The 23832-nt window shown below is 35.4% G+C and overlaps 1 protein-coding gene and 1 long non-coding RNA gene across 2 annotated transcripts; both read left to right on the forward strand.

The window, feature by feature from the left end:
* The first annotated feature begins 17982 nt into the window (after window positions 1-17982).
* On the forward strand, window positions 17983-19959 carry LOC147292731 (protein MANNAN SYNTHESIS-RELATED 1-like). The gene is made up of 4 exons (XM_086234447.1): window positions 17983-18515; window positions 19413-19560; window positions 19671-19741; window positions 19870-19959. Exons 1-4 carry the CDS (start codon window positions 18372-18374, stop codon window positions 19930-19932), a joined length of 426 nt encoding a protein of 141 aa, XP_086090573.1. The 5' UTR covers window positions 17983-18371; the 3' UTR covers window positions 19933-19959.
* Window positions 19960-21358: 1399 nt separating this feature from the next.
* On the forward strand, window positions 21359-23349 carry LOC147292732 (uncharacterized). Its single transcript, XR_015120723.1, has 4 exons — window positions 21359-21608; window positions 21925-21966; window positions 22062-22103; window positions 22950-23349. It is a non-coding gene; the product is annotated as an uncharacterized LOC147292732 (long non-coding RNA).
* Window positions 23350-23832: the final 483 nt, after the last annotated feature.

A 23832-nucleotide genomic window follows, 5' to 3' on the forward strand; every position in this document is an offset into this window, starting at 1 on the left:
ACAACCTTTGAGAGCAGAAAACTCTGGGAATCCAACTAAAAATTAACTATAGAAAGAAAGAAAAAGGCAAGACTAATCAATGCAAGAGGTCCTAGAATTTCCATCAGCTAGATAACCAACAGGAAAAAAAAAAGTTTTTACATTAAAAGAGACCTTTTCTTGTTTAGTTGGTTAAAAACAATTGTGGTGTGGTGAACGAAACTCCCACCATTGCAAAGTCTACAAAGAGTCCAATGTATACAGCCATAGCCCTGTTTGTGGAGAGATTATTTCCCTTTTCGAACCCAATGAGGAAACTTACAGTTATGTCGAGACTCGCCCTCTGTGTTTAGGTGGTTGGGAGATAAAATCTATATACACTTAAATAAAAATCCAACACACAAAAAAAGTTCTTGTACAAAAAAAAAGGCCATTAACCCAACCCTAGGCACCAAAATTTGGTCAAAAACGAGTGATCCAAGATTCTAACAAAGGTTCCAGTATAGTGAAACAGATGACATCTCCAGAGACAGCAATCAGAGAGCACAAGGACACAATCCTACCTAGACTCTGTTTAATAGCAGGGTGCATGGTATCCACCAAACAGCCATATTGGGAACTACTACACATCCTCTATCATGAATTAGATGGTCCATAGCTTTGTTCAGTAAGAGAACCTATTCAACCAAGCCATAATCCCATCTAATTGGCTATAGGATTTTTCTTCATAGGGACCACATGGCTCGCAGTACTCATCAATATATCAAGACCCACCTTTGTCCAAGATAGAAACTGTAGTTTGCAAGTGAATACCGAAAAACAACAAAAAAACAAACAAACAAACTGGCATGAAAATAGAAAAGTCCATCATCTAATATTTAGCAAACTCATGCAGCGCCAATAGCACATGATATGCACAGAAGTGGCATTAACCTTGAAATTCTAGAAATTTTGCAACCCACTACAGTAAACTAAACAACAATAGCAGGGTTATACTATTAACTATCACAACCAAGCTGAAAATTAAGGCCTAGAAATGTTCTACCAAGTATAGATGGAACTACAGTTGAAAATACTAATTGAACTGGTCAAAATACATAGATGCAACACCAGTTTACACAGCATGTCCTTCCTATGAGTAAGGGCAAGCCAAATTAAGAGCGAACCTGAATTTGCTGGATGCCAGTCAGATCCTTGCAGAAATCACTGAGGAACTGATTTACCCAAACAAATTTACACAGAAAACGCCCTTGTGAGCAAACTCATTTACCCAAAAATTCAGAAACTAATTTACCCAGAAATTCATACTTCACCTGTCGAAAGGATCTTCAAGCGGTGGCGGCGATGGCAAGAGAGAGGCTGGGGTGCGACTGGTCAGGTTGTTCTTTGACGTCTGTGAATGGAGAGGCTAAGAGTCAGAGGGTGAGAGAGAGACAGAGAAGTGAGAGTGACAGAGAAGTGAGAGTGAGAGAGACAGACGAACTCACAATGAAGTCTGGGCCTGGAGTGGCGACGGCGACGGCGACTCCGACGATGAGTGTGTGACACTGATGAGCTGAGACAGTTTTTGCGAGATGGAATTTGCGAGAGATCGAGAGACAGATCGAGATCGAAGTGAGCTGAGAGATAGATCTAATTTTTAGTATATTCTGTATATGTCTAAGTGTTGGGACTTGGGAGTAGGACAAAAAAATTTAAGTCAGATAAAACACATTACATATCAGTGTTAGGATAAAAAAATTTTAAGTGTTGTTTTAAGATATCAGTTAACAATTTATACTGATGTCTTTATAAGTTCTTAGAAAAATGACAATATTATATATCAGTTGAAAAAAACCATGTGATATCTAATAAAGTTTAGAAATCAGTTAAAAAATTATCTGATATTATAATTTTTATAATATCAGTCACATTCAAATCTGATATAAAATGGGTGATATCTATTGACAATATTCTTGTAGTGACGTCCTTTTGTATAATTCTCGTTTGCATCTTTTTCTTGGTAAATTGAAGTCTCGTTGGACTGGTCCTTTCCTTGTTCGCACTATTTTTCCTCATGAGGCAGTTGAAATTGAAAATCCTAAAAATGGTGATGTTTTTAAAGTCAATGGTCAAAGATTGAAACCATTTCTTGAGTTCCAAAATGATGAGGTTGAGGAAGTCTTACTTTGTGATTCCATTTATCATGATTGATGTGCTTTGTTTAGTTCCTTAATTTATGATTTTTCTTTTCTTTTCTTTTTCGATCTTTTGCTTTTCTTTCTTTTTATGTATATATTCTCTTCATATCTTTGAGAATTATCATTCATTATTTGTTGAGCGTCATTGTTGGTAATTTCAAAGAAATGAGAGTATCCTCTTTCAGGTAATTTATTTTCACCATCTTCTTTCTTATTTCTTGTCATTGTCATGTTTTTCCTTTCCAATCATTGAGGACAATGTTTGATTTGGGTTTGGGGGTGGAGTTTTGAAATTTTACTTGAATTTTCTAGTACTTTTCTAGTTACAAAAAAAAAAATGTTGTAGTTTTGTTTTTGTGTTGATTGCTTCACCATGATGAGATTGATTTTCTTGCATTCAATGCTTAGCTTTTGGAAATACATGATTTTCTACTTTAATATTTTTGCATGCAAAATAATAATATCTCTCATTAGATTTCCTATTATTTTCATGATAGAATCTTTTTTTTTTTTAATTCTTAAACTTGAAATATTTTTGCACTTAAACCAATAATTGCATTTTGAAATTGAAGAGTGAAATTTGAATTGAATTACCTAAGGAAAGTTAGTGGAGACTTGACCCTAGTGAGCTTAGAGCCATTCTATTTTTGTGAGTGTTATACATTTATCTCTAAATTTTTCTTGGGTCCACATTATGTCGTTGATGATCTCATTATTCTTTCTTGTTTGGTCAATTACTTGAAAATAATATTGAATTTTGAATCATTGCACTTTAAGCTCCTTTAGTTCAATTGAAGCATCATAACCATACTTGACTTAGGAAATGATTTTAGGCCATTTTTGTTTTAGTTTGAGTCTTTCTTGTCATCATTTGTTATTAAATAAAACTTTACCGCTAGTATCCCTTTTGAGCCTTAATTTAGTCTTTTTCATTTGTTAAACACTATCACCCTCTTTTCTGAGAATTGTTAAAAAAAGTAAAAAAAATAGGCATTATGTTATTAGTATCTCTCTTTATGTTATTATTTTCTTCAATAAAAAGAAATGTTAAAAAAAAAAGGGGAGAAAAAGAAATGTCTTAGTATCATTTTATTTTCAAAATAAACTTTCTCAGAAATGTCTTACATTTTCCACCTTAGCTTTACATTACAAGCCAATAAAAGTCCTATTTGATCTTAGGAAGAGTTTGGTTAGAATATGGAGAGAGAATGAGTAGGAATTAAAGTGTTTGATTCAATATTTTCATGTATTTGATTTTCCTTTCATGAGATCTTTTATTTTTTCTATAATTTCGTTCTTCATGATTCTTATATGTGAGTTATCTTTGAAAATTGTTCACATTTACTCATACTCACATATAACTTGAGAGAAAATAATTAAACCATGTCCACGTGCTTCATTTAAGAGTGATTTATCTTGTGAGAATTGGAGTCAAAGCATATTTTCCGAAGGTGATTTAATTTTATTTTACTTAGAGGTTAAAATTTGTATTCTTGATTGGCTTTGTGCACTTATATTTTGAGTTTAGAATCTTTAAAGATGATTTTACCACTTTGAATAATATTTAATCTCTTGTTCATATTCTTAAGTGCATGTTTAAATGTTAAGGTAGTTAAATTGTGTTTCCAAAGTTTATGCATTTGAGTATTAAAATTTCTCTGAGAAAATTTGAAGTAATCAATTTCTTTTTATCTTAGTTTTGCTCGAGGACTAGCAAAATATAGGTTTGGGGGTATTTGTTGAGCTCATTTTATATATAATTTTTATCCCTAAAATCTTACATTTTTGTCTATTTCTTTTAGCAATTTTTAGTGTTTTAATTCTTATTTTTATTATCTAGTCAATTAGTGGGTTTATTAGTTTTTTATGTTTTAATGTTTAATTAAGTTGTATTTTAGTTTTTATTTTATTTTTAAGTAGTGTATTTTTATTTTGTAGGATGCAAAATGGGAAGCCCAAAAGAAATAAAAGAAGAAAATGGCCCAAAATGGAAGAAAATGGAGAAGCCCATATCGCCTGGCCCAGCCCAGTGGAAGCCGAACAGCCACTCACCCAGCAAATGGCCCAGCCCGCTTCTCTCTCTCTCTTTCTCCATCAGCAGCCCAGCCCAGCCCACATCTTCAAATGGAAGCTGAAGAGTCACAACCACACTTCCGCCCAAACCAATTGGTTTGATTAATCAAACCTCCAGCCAATATGACGACGACACGTGGCCAGCCCATTTCCTTCCGCCTAGCACACAGCCTCCCTTCATTTTGATTAATCAAACCCATGTGAGCCGAGCCACTCCCAAGCTGCCAAACATTGAGCCGCTTCTTCTCTTCTCTCTCCCTCAGGCATTTCATGCAGCCGATGCCTCCAAGCTAGCCGCAAGCCGCCCTCTCTTTTCCTTCCGCCCATCAGAATTGCTTGATTAATCAAGCTTTCAACCAACCAGCAGGCGCCACGTGTCCCATCTTTCAGCCGCTTAATGAAATTCTCCAGCGCCTCTTGTGCTTGTGCTGATCCTCATATAGCTGTCACCAGCTATCCTCTCAGCCTTACATAAGCTGCCACATGTCCCCCCCCTTTGATTAGGGGTGGGCACGGGATGGAGGGGGACGAGACTAACCTCATCCCGTTCCCATCTCATGCTTTGGGTTCGGGATCGGTACGGGACGGGGTGGGTGTTTTGGAGCTTTGGTACCGTCTCATCCCGAACCAAACTAGTTCGGTATCGGTTCGGTACCAACCTGGTCCCAAAAAGAAAAAGAAAATTAGGTGGTTGGGTGGCCTTAGGTTGCTGGGAAATTGGCCGGACGGCGAGATGGGTGATCGACTGGGCTGGGTCTGGCGCGAGCTGGAGGTGACTGGGTGGCGGCCTGGCTGGATGGCTGAGGTGGCTGGGTGGCTAGTGCTGGTCACGACAAAGAGAGAAAGAGGTGATTAGGTGGCAGTCTGGCTGGGCGGCTGGTGCTGGTAGCGAGAGAGAGAGAAGGAGGTGATTGGGTGGCGGCCTGGCTAGGTTGCTGAGGTGGGAGGCTGACTGGTGCTGGTCGCGAGATGAAATTATCCCAATATTTATTGCTGGGAGAGGGTTGGGCTGCGAGGGAGAGTGGCCGCTGCGAGGGAGAGTGGTCTCTGAACTCTGAAGTGAATTGGGGAATTGGGATTGGATTACTGATTTAGGGAATTTTTCAATTTTGGGATTACTGATTTGCGATTCAGGCATTTAGGAATTAGGATTGTAGGCCATTTGGAGTCATGGGCCATTGGGCCTCACGGGTGTGGGTTGGGTTTTGGGTGAAAGACTGAAAGTTAAAAAATAAAATGGGTTTAGTGATATTTGGGCCTATTAAATTATTAAATAATTTAATTTTAATTAATCGGTACGGGACGGGACCATCCCGGTATTGAACCTTCAGAACTGATCCCATCCCGTTTGAGATCGGTACGGGATGGGATCGGTACGGGATTAAAAAAAAAAAAACGGGATGGGACCAAATGGCACGGAATGGGATGGTTTCGGTATTTTCGGTCCTAATGCCCACCCCTACCTTTGATATTTTCTACCCAGAGTTTTGCCTATAAATAAGAACATTCAGCCCCTCTTGATATATTTTACCCTAGAATTTAATTTGCTGCCTTTTCTAGTATTCTCCTAGGATTTCTCTCTCAAGCCATTTGGCTATGATATTTGAAAGAGAATAGGATGTAATATTATGTCACTCTTTTCTCTTCTCTAATCATCTATTTATTTATGTCTTTTATTTTATATAGTCTTTTACTTTATTGTTAATAGTGTTATTTATTTTATTGTTCTTTAAATTCCATGCTCATTTACTTCTTTCTTTATTTTTATTTAAGATATAAGATCATGGGTGGTCACTAAACCCCCTTACCAAGGTAAGGGGGAAGCACCACCATGAACATTATTAAATGAGGTCTTTATGTTAATTTTCCCCTTGTTTAAGATCCTACAAGCTCTAGATTTTGATATTAAAATGAGATAGAGATCTTCTTTCACTCATAATGTCATATAGTATGGGTTGTTAGATCCTCTTTTCACATTTTAGCTTTATGGTAAATTGTTTTAAACACAAACTTTTTGAACTGTAGTTGTTCCTTAATTTTGGCTCACTTGAGTTGCTTAAAAGTTGTACTTTCTAAGCAAAATCAAGATCTACCATATAAATCTTCAATTCTTGTGCTTAATTCATATTCATCTTTGTAATAGGGCATCAAGTGACTCTTGGGTACCCTTCTTTTTGGGAAAATTACTAAAAATCTCATTTAATATGTTCATAAGTGGTGTGGAACCCTAACCTTGGTTTTTATACCATTGTTTAGCTTCTATAACCAAAAAGTTGTTATTTTCCTTTCTAGATTTAATATTTCAATTCTTGCACCTTTATTTACCTTATTCTCTTTTCATCCACTTTATTTGCTTTTTAATTTAGTTGCATTTTATTTTAAGTTGCCTCACAAACCAACAAAATTTTCAAACTAGGTTAGCTTTAAATTAACTTAAGTTTAAGCTTAGTGTATCGTTTTTCATCACTCCTTGAGGTTTGACCTCGTTAATATACTACTAGACTCATATATTTGCGAGTAAATAAAATTTTACCACAATTTCTATCATATATTGATTTTAGAAATTTTATTTCTTTAATTAAGATATAATTCACACCTTAACTCAATAAAAATAAGTTAGTACAAGTTGGGACGTGACAGTGCGGTTGAGTGCCTTTCATAAAATCCAGTCCACTCAAATATTCTTACGACTAAAGGCATGCCACATTAGTTAGCATATAGTTTATTATCTTTTCTTTGAAAAAAAAAATTAGAAAATAGACGTCAATAACACTTTTTCATGAAGTGTTTATGATTCTAGTACCCAACAATAATCTTTGCAGAAATAGCACTTTTTGGACAGGAAAAGTCATAAATGCCCCTTGCATTTTTTTTTGTTTCAACAGCCCATGCCATCCCATTTTGAAATTAATGAATATACCTGCTTTCTTATTTTTCCACACAGCCTCTCTCTCTCTCTCTCTCTCTCTCTCTCTCTCTCTCTCTCTCTCTCTCCAACAAAAGCAAAACCCAAAAGCAGCCATGGAAGAAAAAATGCAATAGCAGTAAATGTATGCTTTGATGTTGTTTTAGCAAAAATGTCAGACTGAGATTGGTTGCATGTTTTTGGATTCTTTTAGATTTATAAGAAAGAAAAAATCAAATTAACCTAGATTCTGAGAATATCAAATATTGAAAAAAATCCAATATCAAAATCACCAAGACATGCAAAAATACAAATAACCCCCAACCCAATGTTAGATTCATGGAGAACATAAATAGATATTTTAAAAACAATGACTGATACTGAATTGAGAGAGAAAACCTAAACCATTTATCCACATACAGGTCAAAACCATATATCACGACGGAGCTCGCAATGGTCGTGGGTTCGAATTTAGGGTTTTTCGTTCCTTTAAATTTCAAATCAATCCCAGTACACAGAGAAGTAGAGCATAAAGAGAGGACCAAGATTGATTTCTAGGTTGAGGCCAACATCTGCTGGAGTCGCTGTAAACTCGTCTGAAAATTCGCGAGCTTCTTTGTTTCGATGCACCGCTGTGCATCATCGTCGAAACAAAAGAAAGGTACTAGGAAGTTCAGCGCATCGAGGAGAGAAGGTTAGTGGTGGCGCGACACCTTGCCGTTGCCGAAAATGGTGGATCGCCTGAAAGGGGTTTGACACTATTTGGGTTTTAATTCTTATTTTTATTATTAAGTTAATTAGTTAGTTTTACTAGTTTTTATCCTATTCCTTAGATTTTATTAGGTTTTATTAATGTCATGAATTTTATGAGCTTTAATCTAATTAGTTTATTTGAAAGTTTGTATTAAGTGATTTATCTACTTAATAAACTTGATTAAATCCACTGTCAGTAATCGGACCCCAATTTTTGTTATATATGACCATTCAGGAACTAATCAAGCAGACACAACTCTGACGATACAGTAGCTAAAATCTGAAAACTCAGATTGACTTGTAAAACCCAAGCTGGTCTTGTCCCCATGATGCTTTCCTATCCTAAGCATCCTATCAACCTTTTTAGCCCCAATGGTGAGCTCAACAATATTCTCATTTGCATCATTCACTTCTTTTTGGAGTTTCTCATTCAAAGTTTTAAAGTAGATGTTGCTTTCCTTAAGCACTTCGACTTGACTTTCTAGATTTTGTTTCAAGATAGTCAATCCTTCTAATTCACTCTCTATGACTCAATCTTCTCACTCAATTTCAATTTAGCATTCTTAAGTTTTAAATTTTCTTCTTTTATGCTAAGGGTTTCGGTGAAAAGCAAGTCATACTTTTCACACAGTGCAGTGTAAGACTCGTCATCTAGAATAGATTCTGAGTCAGACATACCTTCAACATGATTAATCTCCTTTATTGATGCTATGCAACTTCATTACCTTCATTGTTGAATGAAGACTCACAATCATTTTAGTGTTCACTCTCACTATCACTCCAAGTGATCTTCATAGCTTCATTCTTGCTTGAGAAGTAATTTTTTCTATTATTAGCACATTCAACCGCCATGTGACCTACCCCACCACAAGTATAGCATTTCACATCTCTCTTGGAAGTTCTACCTTCTCTAAAGTTAAGCTTACTCTCTTGTTTTCTCTCAAATGAATTCTCTCCTTGAGGCTTGAACTTGTAGTCCTTGGAGTTGTTACCACTAGTCCTAGCTTCTCTCCCTTTATTTCTAAGAATTCGCCTAAAATTTTTGACAAACAAGTCAACCTCATCATCAGATGTTGATGATTCTTCAGCCATTTTTTCATTAACCTCTTTTACACTATGCAAGGTAATATCCTTAGATTTTTTGATGTCCTTCTCATCCATTTCGAGCTCCATCTCAAAAGTCTTGAGTTTTCTAACCACTTTTTCAATTGTAATTAAGTTCATCTAAGTTTTGGACTTCTTGAATTGCATGTTTCTTAGATTGAAATCTGTTTGGTAAAGACGTAAGGACCTTTTGGACAATTGTAGACTCATCATAAGGTTTCCCTAAGGATATGGCTTCATTTGTAAGGGCTTCCAACCTTTCATAGAACTCAGAAAAGGACTCGGACTCTTTCATCCTAATTTCTTCAAATTTGGCATATACCATTTGAAGCTTAAGTGATCTAACTTGTTTGTCCCTTTCATGATGAACAACCATAAGCTTGTTCCAAGCTTGTCTAGCCGTGACACAATGTTATGTGTGTGCAAATTGTGAGGAAGATAGTGCAGTGACAATAGCATTTTTAGCCTTTTTGTTGGAACTAGAGGCCGTGACTTCGGCTAAAGACCATTCGGACCTAAGTTTAGGTTTTTCAATCCCATCAACAGTTCGAGTGGGAGGAATCCACTCAACAGTAAGATACTCATATGCCAACTCGTCATATGCATCAAGGAAAATTTCAAATTTCTCTCTCCAAACAGCGTAGTTGCTGCCATCAAAGAATGGAGGGGAGTTGCAAGACCCTGCAACTCGATCTATTTCCATCTAAACACACCTAAAAACAAAAAACACGTACCCTAGGATCTCTCTATTTAGTTTTAGAGTAGCGCTCTGATACCAATTGAAAGTTTGTATTAAGTGATTTATCTACTTAATAAACTTGATTAAATCCACTATCAGTAATCAGACCCCAATTTTTGTTTTATATGATCATTCATGAACTAATCAAGCAGACACAACTCTGACGATACAGTAGCTAAAATCTGAAAACTCAGATTGACTTGTAAAACCAAAACAACTTTTGTAAATATCACAAATCAAACACACCAAGGAATTGAGTGACAACCTATGCACTCAAAGGATCCATCAATGTAGGACTCTCAGTGCTATCAACAACTAAAGTAGTGTATGGGCAGATTTATCAAACTTACATTTAGCATTCAAAAGTTTAAGTTAACATGCTAAAGTGAAGTGTGTGATTTTGTGATGTAATTTCCAGATTAATAATTAGCAACACAATGGAAATAAACAACAAACAAGGCATAAGATTGATCACCCAGAAAACCACTAACGGTTAAAAACTAGGGGTCTTTTCCAACTAACCAAGCAATCCAATATCAAAGGTTTCAATACAAGCAATCACACAACAAGCTCAATCACTCTAGTCCTAATACTAAGTGGCAGCCTCTTACCATTGTGCATTCTTGTGCAAACACTTTGAAGCTAGCAATCAATCATTCATGTCGTTGGCAGCTCCTCCTTGAGCTCTTCAACGCACGACACCGATCGTACCCAACAAATGGATTCAATGATATAGATGAGAAATGATATGCAAATCTGGATTCTATAAAAATCAGTCTTCTCAAGGAAGAGACATGAAAAGACTAATGGCGAATTCTTAATCTAAAAATCTAAATGAAAGTGTTTATGAATATGTGAAAAGATTTTGAACAACACACAAACTCATTCAGATTTTAGAGGAATAACAAGTTATGAAAATCATTTAGTTTTTGAAAATCAAAAGCATTTTCTTACTTGATAAATGATGAGCACTCACCCAAAATACCCAAGCATGAACACACGAAAATGCCCACAAAAAATATGCTCATCAACTCCCAAAAAAAGTCTGAACCGATACATGATATACCCGTACACCACACACACACTCTCACCATGTCTGCCCAAGCCACGTGGAAGTCAATCAATGACTGTCCACAAGAGACAAATAAAGGGCATATTCTTTTTGTCCTAGAGAGGTATCATAGTACTACTAAGGATAAGAATTAGGAGATGTAAAATCATATATTTCTTTATTTTGCAAAAATCAGAAATGAAGAAAATGATGAATAGTGCTAAGGTGTGTGAGTGAGTGGCGTGAAAGTGATGAGATGCAATCAGATCTGATTGATTCATTGAGGGAACCAAATCATGTGCCGTGCACATGCATGTTTAAAACAAACAGAAAATGGGCTTTAGATGAAATGAGCTTTAAGAAGCAAAAACCCGAAATGGCCCCACTGCAGTGACTATTATTTAACCACTGTACGTGAAGACCATTGTCCTTATGTTTAGTGAAAGACTAGTCAAATAGACAAAACATTGTTATTTTCATGAAATGCATGAAGTGCAGTATACCTTGGGTCTTTGTTCATTGCTACTTCATTCTTGACTTCTTCAATACAACTGATCTTGTCTTTAATCTAGCCTAGAGCTTGTGAGTGATTATATAAAATTAAATACAATGATTTTGAAAATGGTGGATCGCCGGAAATGGGTTTGACGCTATTTGGGTTTTAATTCTTATTTTTATTATTAAGTTAATTAGTTAGTTTTATGAGAAAATTAGGATTAACTACCTAATTCTAATAACTTTTTGGAATACCAGCACATGGCTATTTTTTTTAATTTGGCTACTAACTTTCTTAAAAACATTTTAGATTAGATACCAAACCTTCTTTCCAGCCTAGCCCATTTCTAGTGGGCTTATTTCATATTTCGATTTTGTCCTTGGCCCGTTTATTGGGTTTAGTATAATTAATAATTGTTAAAAAATTACTGTTTGGTCGTTGTGCGAACAGTTACAACTAAATTATGACAGTCACAACTTAGATTTAATTAGTTGTGACTGACTGGATTAATTATTTTAAAAAAATATATATATATATACACAATATCATATCAATTAGGTTCAAAGCAATTACGTTACACAAAAGAAGACTTAGTGCATTATAGTGAGTGCCACAAAGGTTTTGAATTTTGATGTCAAATTGCGACTTTGTATTTGTATGTATGTTCAGTTTTCATTGTGACTTCTTTTCCATTCTTATGACAAATGTGTGTTCTTTTAATGTCTTCTAAATTATGATTTTCATTTTGCTACCTTTGCAATTTTTTCTTTGAGAGTAATAAGGTTAGAACCAATGAATCATTTGGGCTTTTGTTTCCTTTTCCCCCCCTTTTTGGCAGAATAGGTTTACCAATACTTTTGCATTAATGTTGATTATGTGTTTCCATGTATTGTTCATGGGTTTGTCATTTTTTGAAATTAATTCATTGCTCAATGACCAACTCAGAGTTTTTTCAGTAATACAAGTAATAAAACTCAAAATGGGTAGTAAATAAGAATGCTGGTCTTGGTAAGCAAGATTGCTTTAAGCTTTTTGACTCTGAATTTGTTCTTTGGGAATTTGAAATATTTTTGCTGGTTATGTAGGGGATACTCTGAACCTCTTCTCTATTTTACGTGAGCTTTTATGTTAAACATTAAGGTATTTTATGTTAAACTTATCTTTTTCTTAATATTAGTCACAACTTCAAATTTTGTTATATGAGTTTTGGGGGTGGTTTAGGTGTACTTTCTATAGTTTGCATGCTGGAGTTTATGGTCTATCTTTTTCAAATTGTGACAGTCACAACTTCAGATTTAGTTGTGACTACAAAACAATCACAACTAAATTATGAGACAGTCACGGTTAAGTTGTGACTTGATTGAATGTTTTTGAAAAAATTGTACTACAATATAGTATAAATAGAGGTCAAAGCAATATTTTTTATACAAAATAATTACTAGTGCAATTGGGGAAGGTATCTCTTTCAACTTACCATGACAGTCACAGTTTAACTTGTGACTTGTCACTGAATTAAATTTTTTTTTTTAAATTGTATTACAATATTGGATAAATAAAGATCAAAGTAATACTTTTATTAAAATTATTATGTAGTGTAGTGGTAAGAGGAGCCTCTTTCTATTACATGAGAGGGGTTCGAATCCCTTTTATGCCAAGTTGTTTTTGGGTTGTTGAACGGCGTTGGTCGGTGGTCGGCCGGACGGAGGTGGCCGGTGGTTAGTCAGAAGGCGGTGGCTAGTGGTTGGCCGGACGACGGTGGCCGGTGGTTGGCCGGACGGACGATGGTGGCCAGTGGTCGGCCGGACGGAGGTGGCTGGTGGTCGGCCGGACGGCGGTGGCCGGTGGTGGGCCGGACGGCGGTGGCCGGTGGTGGGCCGGACAGCGGTGGCAGGTGGTCGGCCGGACAGAAGTGGCCAGTGGTTAGTTGGGAATTTTTTAAATTTTTTTTTATTTTAGTGGCATATGATGTAATTTTCATGAATTCTAGTACCCTTCACTTTATTAGTTTGTTTAACTTTTCAACTAGTATTTAAACTAAAATGCTATTAAATTTTAATACCTAAACTAAAAAATTATTAAAGTTTGGTATTTAAAGTCAATGAACCTTAATTTTATTAGTTTTTATCCTATTCCTTAGATTTTATTAGGTTTTATTAATGTCATGAATTTTATGAGCTTTAATCTAATTAGTTTATTTTTACTGTGTAAGATTTAATTTGAAAAACCCAAAACAAGATACAAGAAAAGAGAAAAGAAGAAAAAATGGCCCAAAAGAAGAAATAAGGTAGCAGCCCAGCCCAAAATAGAAGAAAAGAAGAGAGCAGCCCAGCCCACCAGCGGGAGGAGAAGGGTCACACGAGTTAGAGGAAGCTTCCCAGCAGCTTCCTCCGCCTCTCTCACCTAGATGCTGACTCGCATCCCAGAGCCAGGAGTCGAGCCGCACAACAAGCCGAGCCACCATTCTTCTCTCTCTCTTCCGTTTGCTTCCAGCCACACGCACCAAGCCATGCAGCCAGCCACTTGTTGATTAATCATTTCACCAGCCAATTGTCGCACGACACGTGGCATTCTCCAACCTGCTGCCAGCCCATTTCTGCGTACAAGCCTAGCAACAATATCTCTCTCCTTTCAGCCTCTCTTATGCCGACACCTAGCTCCCTTTTGGCCCTAAAATGCTGGATGCTTTGCCTATTTAAAGGAAGCTTCAACATTCTTATTAGGATCTTTCCATTCTCTTTTTCTTGTTCTTTCTTTTAGCCACACAGAGGTAGCTTAGTGAGGAATTTCCAGTCCCTTGGGGCTGGAATTTATGGAGAGTAATGAGAGTTATTTTATTTATGTAATTTTTTATTCTAGTTTATTTAATTTTAATTTGAGTTTTATTTTTCTTTTCTTGTTCATTTAAGTCAATGCCCTTTTATTTCTTGCAATTTATTTTTTATGTTGTGAAAACCATAGGTGATCACTAAGCTCTCTTAGTAAGGTAAGAAGGAAGCACCACCATGTTACATTTTCTAGTTAATGTTTAGTTAATTTTTCATATTTTAGTTCATTAAAGTTATATATCTTGTTTAACAATTTGTGAAAAAAGTAAATTTTAACCCATGATGCCATGTATCATGGGTTGTTAGAAGCCTCTTTTCCACATCTATGCTTGGTTGTTAAAATTTAAATGCAATTTTCTTTCTCTAGTAGTTACTAAAATTTGGTTTCACTTGAGATGTTTAGAAGTTGTATCTTTAAGCAAGAACATGATCTACTATAAAAAAAATCATTTATTTTTGTGCTTAAAATATAAATACCTTTGGTGAGGGCATTAAGTTGAGTCTTGGGTGTTCTCATTTCTTTGGGAAATTACTAGAAGTTTACTAGGTTTGCATATGGTGGTGAGGACCCTAGACCTTGGTTTCGTACCAATTTCTAGACCCTTCCACCTATATTTGTCATTTTATTTTGATATTAATTAGTTTTTTTTATTAAAAACTCAAAAAAAAAAAAAAAAATCTTCCAAGCTAGGTTAATAAGTTTAAATTAGTGTTTCCATTTTGAAACACTCCCTTGGGTTCGACCTTGTCTTTTGTTCGAACTTTACTATAAAAACTCGTATATTTGCGAGTAATAAATAAATTACAACAACTATAATAAAAGCAACAGACCTATTCAAGAACAAAAATCAAAGCTAAAACAGATTATATAACAAACCGATTATAAATCAAAGCTAAATCAGAATTGAAACTGACTGAATTTGAAGCATATAATTAATCAGAGACCAACAACAAAACAACAGAACACTATAATCAAAGCAACAAACCTATTCAAGAATAAAAATCAAAGCTAAAACAAATTATATAACAAATAGATTATAAATCAAAGCAAATCAGAACTGAAACTGAATACGAATTGAAACTAAATTTAAATTGAAACTTTCTCTGAAGCATATAATTAATCAAAGATCAACAACAAAACAACATAACACTATAATGAAAGCAACATAGCTATTCAAGAACTGAATATTAACTAAAACTAAATACGAACTGAAATAATTTCACCTAAAATGGCCAATCCACTTTGTCACCTTACAGGCTACAAGCAAGTTACCTGTTGGAAAGAATCTACCAATATGAAACCACAACCTGCAAAAAAAAAGAAAGGCATCTTAAAACATTAAAAAGCAAAAGTCATACTTCCAATTATGTGTAAGCTAGTAACATGTGTTATTGCAATGATAATAAATAATCTTCTGATTCTAATTATCTAATCCAATTTTGTTTTTGACACTTATAATGTGTTATTGTCCTTTGATTTAAATTTCCAGCATGTCAGCTACTTCTCAAAGCATTAATTTTTAAATATAGAACAAACATGTTTCTAAGAAAAGATCTTGAGGAATGGATTTCCTGCAGACGAGCTAGAAGGAGATGATCAGCTTCAGTCTCGAGCTCAATTAAGCTCTTATGGAATTGCTTCGTGGTCGCATCCATTTTTGAAATCTCAACAAGATGACAAATCATCCTGCAACAATAAGATGAAAAAACTCAGCAAGCATGATCATTGAATCAGAGATAAAAAAAAAAACCAGATCAATAAAATAAAAATTATCACATGTTAAATGTCATGTCGAGCTCTCTTGTTCACTGAGATTGATAATTTTTTGATTCATCAACAATTGGACCAATCCAAACACATAGAACTGAAAAGCACAACGAGGAGAAGAAGATGGGTACCTGACTCGACGAAAATGGTTGCCGGAAAACAGAAATCGCCGGCTTCTCTCCTTCGAAACAGCGGGCCTAGGGGTCATCTAGATCTTCTGATGGCACTAGTAGACTCAAGACGACGAGAGGAAACCATCCATGGTGGTCCGACACCTCGTCGTCACCAGAATTGGTGGATCGCCAGCGAGGGAGCTCGAGTCTGCCTAGACCCGATCCGGCGTCGACACTACCTTTCATGGAGAGTGGAATACATGGGGAGAAAGAGGGAAGATAGACGAGAAGATCAAGACCGGTCTCGTCGGCAATTGTCGCCAGACGATGGAGCACACGCCGGTGACAGCCGCGCAAGGAGAAAGAGCGCATAGATAAGAGAGAGAGAGAGAGAGAGAGAGAGAGAGAGAGAGAGAGTGAGAGAGTGAGTGAGTGAGTGAGTGAGTGAGTGAAAATGATAATGAAAGAAATGAAAAATTTATTTTGAATATAGAAATTAAGTCCTAGCCGGGTATTAGTTAGGATTATCGGAATATTGAAAAAAAAAAAAGGGTCAAACCTAGTTGGGTATTAGTTGACCAAGGGGTTTTGGGAGAGATTAAATCCTTAATATGAGTTTTAAATTAATTTAATGAAGCGTGGAGGTTTACAAATAACCAAGCTCTAAGTAAGGGGTTTTGAATAGTTTACTATTGTAAATACTTCATTATTTAAATATAAAGAAAATACTTCTATTGAATTAATAATTCCTAAGATTTCTAAGTCAATTGTTGGTATGTAGCTTGCTGTTCTCCAAATTTACCTGATGCATATCTACATATTTGCTCTTCTAACTTTGGTGATTCCTTATGATTTTTCTGATATAAATCCCAAACCCCGGGTATGCGATAGAGGTACCTCTCTTGAGTATTCCGAGATATTAATACCAAACCACCGGCGTTAATCCCCTAAGACGCCTAAGAGAGGTTGAGCCTTTTATATTCAAATGGATCGGGTTGGATCAGAGTACTCATTACACAACAGGATCTTTAAGGAAATAATAAGTTCAAAATAAACAGTGAATATAAAATAACCAACCTGCTAAGGTGGAATAGTTAAATCAACACCCCAGAAAGGGAATTACCAAAGTAAGTAAAACCCACATAATTAAGTTTACAAAAATGATTAAAACAAAATAACATTGTTCCAAAAAGGTTTCCAATATAAAACACATATAGGAAAGTAAGAACCACTATGATAGCAAAAGACATAACAACAGAGATCTTGAGACACCTGCAAGAGAATCCAAGCTGCACACCCCTCAGTCAAGATCTTCTCCAAAAGGCAAATCTGCAGAAGCAATAGAAAAAAAAAAAACAAAACAAGACAAAGAAAGTAGGGGGTAAGCATCTCATACGATCATAACTTCCCTTAGGGAACCCTGCTAAGTTTGAAAACCTTAAAAACATTTCCCTATAAAAGATTGATTTCCAAAATCTCAAAACATTTCCACAAAAATGATTTAATACCTCAGCTGCAGTAGTATATAGTAAACATGCATAAAAACCCATAAATAATAATAATAACTCAGATGGTCGATACACATTAGGTACAACTATGACAAGATATTAAAAGAAATAGCATCCATAGCAAGAGAGCCATGATAAACAAAAATATGAACTCGTAATTGAGAAATCGTATCATGCACTATCACCTGATCAATCATGGGTCTCGGTTTCGCACAAACACACGTAGCCAAGTGTTAGTCTAGCTAAACTCCCCATAATGTACAGATCAATTCTTCTAGAAGGTTTAGAGGACTTGAATCCAAGGTCACCGATGAGGCTACCTTAACTTTCAGACCAAACACAATAATCATAATAGCATGTTATAACACACTACTACAATTGTATAAATAGACAACAGTCAATAGACAACGGTTCTTATTTTGTCCGTTATCTTAATTTAATACACAACGGATTTTAATAAACTGTTATATGAAGGTATCATATCCAATGCTATTTGGTCGGATGAATTTTCTTAAATTATTAAACACAATAGTTTTAAGTAAAACCGTTGTGTTGGACAAGTTACAGAAAAATAAAAAAATTTGCGGGTCTTTGTATTTGACAAAATACACGCCCGCGTTAATGAAAAAAACCATCGCGCCTTTAACCCCTCAGACAGAACACAGACCTCCTCCTCCTCGTGCCCTCAAACCCAGACTTGCTTCTTCCCAAAACCCAGACCTCCCGCACTCTCACTTTGCTCACTCTTTCTCTTTCTCTCTTCTGATTATGGCCATCACCCATCACCGTCCCTCACCACCATTGTGTCGCCCTTTCACCACCATGTACGCACTCGTCTTCTCATCACCGTCGCCATGGCTGCACACATCTTCTTATCATGTCGACTCTCAGTCGTTTATGCCTTCTGAAATCACTGGATTTATGCTATCCTCCAACCAAATCACACAAAGATTTGGGAAAGCTTGAAACCCTAACCCTAATCTGGACCATTGACTTCGCTGAGCTCACACTGGGCTTTCAGGTGCTTTTTCCCTCACTTTACTCTTTTGTTTTTCCTCTGTGCTAGGGTTCTCACATGAAGTTCTTGATTATTTCCTCTACGTTGCTGAATTTGTGTTTTGTTATCTTTTTTTTTTTCTTTTTTTTGTAATTTTTTTGTGGGTTTACTTTGGAGGGATTTGAGGTTAGATTCGTCTGTTTTTTGAGGTTGATTCCTTTCATGTCATCTCTTTTTAAAATTTTCTTGCTTGGTTTAATCTCATGAACTAGGATTTTTAATAGGAATTTTTGTTCTTAATTATTATTAATTTTGTTCATTAACTGTTCTTAATTTGTATGATTTTTCTATGTCATTTTGTAGAATAACAACATAAATGTCATTGTGTAATATGTGTAATATCGATCTCTCTGTCTCGGTCTCTGTTTCAGTTGATTTGTATTCCTTGATGGGTTTTGATTGATTTGTTGTAATTGAAGTTGAATCATAGCAATACCCATCTTTCCGGGTTACTATAGATTTAGCCACTTTCTGAAATGTTTAACTGTGTCATTCCCCATCCTTTGCTTGTCGGAATTAGAGAGGCAAAATGGATTCAGAATTTTAGTTCTCCAAGAGTTGAAGAAAGATTTCTGGTCAACTAAGTCATATAGTTATGATGAACTCTATGTTGAGTTAATTATTGAATTCAAGACTCTTTTGTTATCCTTTCCCTCTTGAATTCAATAGTTATAATTTCTCTTTAGGGGTATTCATCAGTCATCACTCTAAAAGAGTTGTATAGAGTTCTAGTGGAGCTCATGTATAAATTTAAATAAATTTAGATCATGTATAAATTTAGATGAAGTTGACATTGTTTATTTACAATGAATAAATTTGAGCATTTATTTACAGGGCTTCCTTCTCTTTTGCTTTATGTAGGAGAAATTTCCAGGAGGGGGAGGAAGAGATACCTTAGAAAATGCCAAGATTTCAAAGGAGGGCCTTGTTACCTCTGCTAAGAAGAATGGTGGGCCTTGGGAAAATGGTGGCGAAGAGTTAAAACCATGTTGGTCTAAGCCAGCTTTGGGTAAGATTGCTTTACATTTTGAAGTGACTGATAGTTTCATGTATTGTTTATCACAGTCCTGTGTTGCCTAATTCCTTTCTGTAAATTCTTACATGTTACCTGGTTGGCAGATGATGTTGACCAGACGGAGGGGTTTGTCCTTTTCTCATTAACAAATGGCCCTGAATACCATGTTTCACAGGTATTTAAATTAAAAGTCCATTTAGTTGATGGAGTTATTTGGCTTTTATTTTTCTGGGTCCTCTAAACTGGAACTTAATCTTCCTGAATATAGTCTAATTTTTTTTCCCTAAATTGCAACAAATTCAGTCATTTCATCCTTTTGTCCATTGGTGGATCAAATGGTTGTTAAATATGATAGGAAATGTGTAGTGCTACTCTATGGATGTTGCATATCTTGTTTATATTTTCATAAAGATTTTCTGTTGTACTTTTTTCAATTAGCCACTGATATTTTAAACCAATTCCTTATCCTCTCAGTAATCCATTCCTTGGTATTCTGTAGATTGCTGCAGTTGTAGTGGCAAGGTATCTAGGAGCAACTCTTGTACTTCCTGACATTCACTACAAGAAATATTGGCTATAGTGATGAAAATTTTAGTGATGAATGTAAAATTCATCACTAAAGAAGTAGATTTAGTGACCAATAATATTGGTTAATCACTAAAAGGTTTGGCTCTAAGGAAATTCATTTTGCCCCTTAAATTTTAATTAATTGTGACCAAATATTTGACTTTAAGTGACCTATTTTTAATTTGGTCACTAAAGTGCATAAAAAATGCTTGGTCACTATTTGTGCATTGTGTTGTGTCTAATCTGTTTTTTCTTTTTATGCCTGTGCTTAAGGACTCCAACACAACGACGATGATGGTCGACGAGGTCTACGAGTTCTCAGCGCTGTGCTTCTTCGACTTCATGAAGGACGAGAACGACGACAAGCACAAGGCCGAGCTCTGGTTTGACTCCGCTCTCGCACATGCCCTTCACGTACGTTCCCTATCTATCCCTCTTCTAACTTCTCTCTGTGTTTTTTATTGTGATTGAATTTCTTCAATTCATTTGCCTAGTGGTTCTTCTCTGTTAGGGTTTCTCTCATTTCTATCTTTCTTGCATTGAATTTGGTCTCGATTTTAGGGTTCTTGGTTTTTCTTCTTTGAATTCCGTTACCTCTCTTGGAAGTTTAGGGTTTAAATGTTCATTTCTACGGTGAATTTTGTTCCAATTGAAGCAATTGGTGTCTCGATGCTTGCTCTGTTTTGTGGTGTTTGCTTGGTGAGAAAATTATTTTGGTTGTCTTTGGATGCTAAGAGTTCAGGGCCGGACTAGAAAAGAAAATTCAGTTTATTTATTTTTTGTTAGTGATTTCGTTTGCACAAATGAAAAACTAGACTAATCAAGGGGTTCCAAATTCTTGAAAGCAAGATTTTTTTTTTTTTACTTATGTTTTTGGTTAATCTATTTTCAGAAATTAAACAGGAGTTATGGGTTAATAAAATTATGAGTAAGGTGACAATTACTAAGAGTCTGATAGACATAAGAATTTTTGGGAGTCCTCTGTTGCTATTGTGCAGAAAAATAAAATCATCTTAGTACCAAGACGATCATAATTAGGAAAAAAAGAAATTAAGATTTTTGGTTATCTCTTTTTCCTAACTTCCCAAATTTTCTAGGCAATTTAAGAGTTCCATGTATAGGTTTTTTAGGTATGTAATTGACTGAAATTGTCTTTGGGATTCTCATTTTAGTTATGCTTTAATCTCTTGTTCTACGTTTTTCAATTAAAGTGAATTTCATGTGTGCTTGAATCAATAAGAACAGATACAAGATTTGGATTATTTTTGGACTCATTAGTTGCTGCAGTCTTCATGCCTATAGGATTCTTTGGTGGTGTCAAATTATGCAATGAATTATGTTAGGGATCTGCAAGAAGTGAGTGGTCAAGGCAATGCCACTGGTTGTAGGCTCAAGGTAGCAGGTGTTGCAAGCATTACACTACTTATGATGTTGATAATTGGAAAGGTGTTGATTGATTGCACTTTGATACAAAGGTATGTACACTGACATTTTCAAAGAAATATTTCATTTCAAATACTACTTTTTCACCAATAAAATGTATGAGCGGCAAATATTTTCATGGTAATTTATTATTGTGTCTTACAGTGACATCTTGATTCAATGAGACAAATCAATACTACCTCATTATGTTTACAGTTCAATGTTAAACTATACCAGCATTGCATTGTCCGTATGTCCCTTCCAACATTGATACACCTATTCCTTATATTGTTTGCATTAAATCCAAAGAAGGTGAAATGACTCATAATCCTCAGTTCCCTACCTGTAATTTCTGTATGCCTTTTGCAGACTACAATGACTTGATGGAGCTCACTGAGGAAATGTTGAGTGGTAAATCAATACTACTTCATTACTAGCTTATTCCTTATATTGTTTTTCATTTAATCAAATGAAGGTGAAATGACTGAGTACAATGACTTATGCAGACTACAATGAGTAGATGGAGCTCACTGAGGAGATGTTGAGTGGTAAGGCATCATTGATGCATGTCTCCAACATGTGCTCGTAGGAAGTTTGCTAACTTGAATGAGTTATAGATATCCAATTGTAACATTAATGATTATGGAGTTTCTTCTTTGAAAGGTATTCCATAGTTTTTCTAGTTGTCAATGCATCAATAGTTTTCTGCTTCTCTCAATTTCTGTTTTTCTTATTTGCGTGTGTACACACACACACATTCAAACACAATCATAGACTCTTTATATATGCAATTAGAAGAGTAGGATGGTGACACTACTTACACACTGGCTATGATAGAGAGAGAATCCAACTTTGATGCACTACCATCTTAGCTCAAGCTGTAAAGGAGCAACAACTGCTGATGCTCCTATTTTTAGGAGTATTTCTTATTATTATTATTATTATAGTTGACAGTACTAAGAGAAAATAAAAGGAAAAAGCCTATAAACAGGAATTTTTCTAAGGGAGAGCAAGGAAAATCCAGCATCCTATTTGACATTATCATACTGTTTTCTTTAGGGTATCAATTTGCTGGATCATTTACGTTTATCCCTCATAATGTTTGTTTATCTTTACCTTTCTAAGACTCAGTTGCTCGACTTTCATTTGTGCATGGCAGGCTTGAACAAGCTTAATATGCTGAATTTAGAGGATGCAATGTTACTGCTACATGTCTGGAATCTATTTCATGTGTTCTTTCTCTTTTATGTTTTTTGCTTTCTAATGATTCTGTTAATAGCATTGATAATAATTTTTAAGACTCAGACCCCGGGTGTTGATGTTGCTGCTGTGAAGGTTTGCATTTTGGGTTGAATTTTATTTTTAATTAGTACTCCATTTCTGCCTTGTTTCAGTGGGAGCGGAGGAAGGACAACACTTATACCCAAGAAGCTAGATATCAATGAAGTCCGGGCTAAATGGGCAAACTTTGTGGGGTAGTATATGTAGACTAATGTTGGATTATTGCATATATGACACCTTTTTGACTTGATTTTGTAGGCCATGTGTTTAGTTAGACTAGCTTGGAGTATATATATGATTGATTACTTTGTTAGATTAGCTTGGGGATATTAATGATTGATAGGCTAGCTTTGCTGGATAATACTTTTGATATATGGCAGCAATTTGGTAGATTAGATTGATGCTTGATATTTTGGAAAGGCATATATGGAGGGTTTTTGTGTATGGCATGGTTGGTTTTGTAAATGGAATTGGGTTAAGGCATATATACAATTACTATCTTGAAATATCTTATATTATTTAGTATTTTATAAATTCCAATTCTTTATTATTGTGAATGGTATTTTGTAAATGTATAATTTATTAGGAATGTTAATTATGATGGGAATCAATTTGGAACAATGGTTGTACCAAAACAGTCTATCTCATCAGATTGTGCATTTTTGTTTATAATTGCATTGTGGTCAAAGACAATTGGGAGCTTCTTAAAACAGATGTAAACAGGCACATTATACAACCGTTTTTCGATCAAAAGCGTGGTCTATACCCTTAACTTACAATTGTTCAATATCAGAAACCATTGTCTAATCCATAAGCATACCATACAAACCTTAAAAAGCCATTGTGCTAAATGCCTTCATACAACAGTTTCTAACTCAAAACCGATGTACCAAATAAGTATATACAATGGTTATATGGTTAAAACCTGATGTTTTTAATGCATTCATACAACGGTTTCATGTAAACAACGTAGTATGAAAGACCTATAGACATGGC

This window comes from Dryas octopetala, chromosome 2 (genome assembly GCF_963921425.1).
Source record: "Dryas octopetala chromosome 2, drDryOcto1.1, whole genome shotgun sequence".
Lineage (NCBI taxonomy): Eukaryota > Viridiplantae > Streptophyta > Magnoliopsida > Rosales > Rosaceae > Dryas > Dryas octopetala.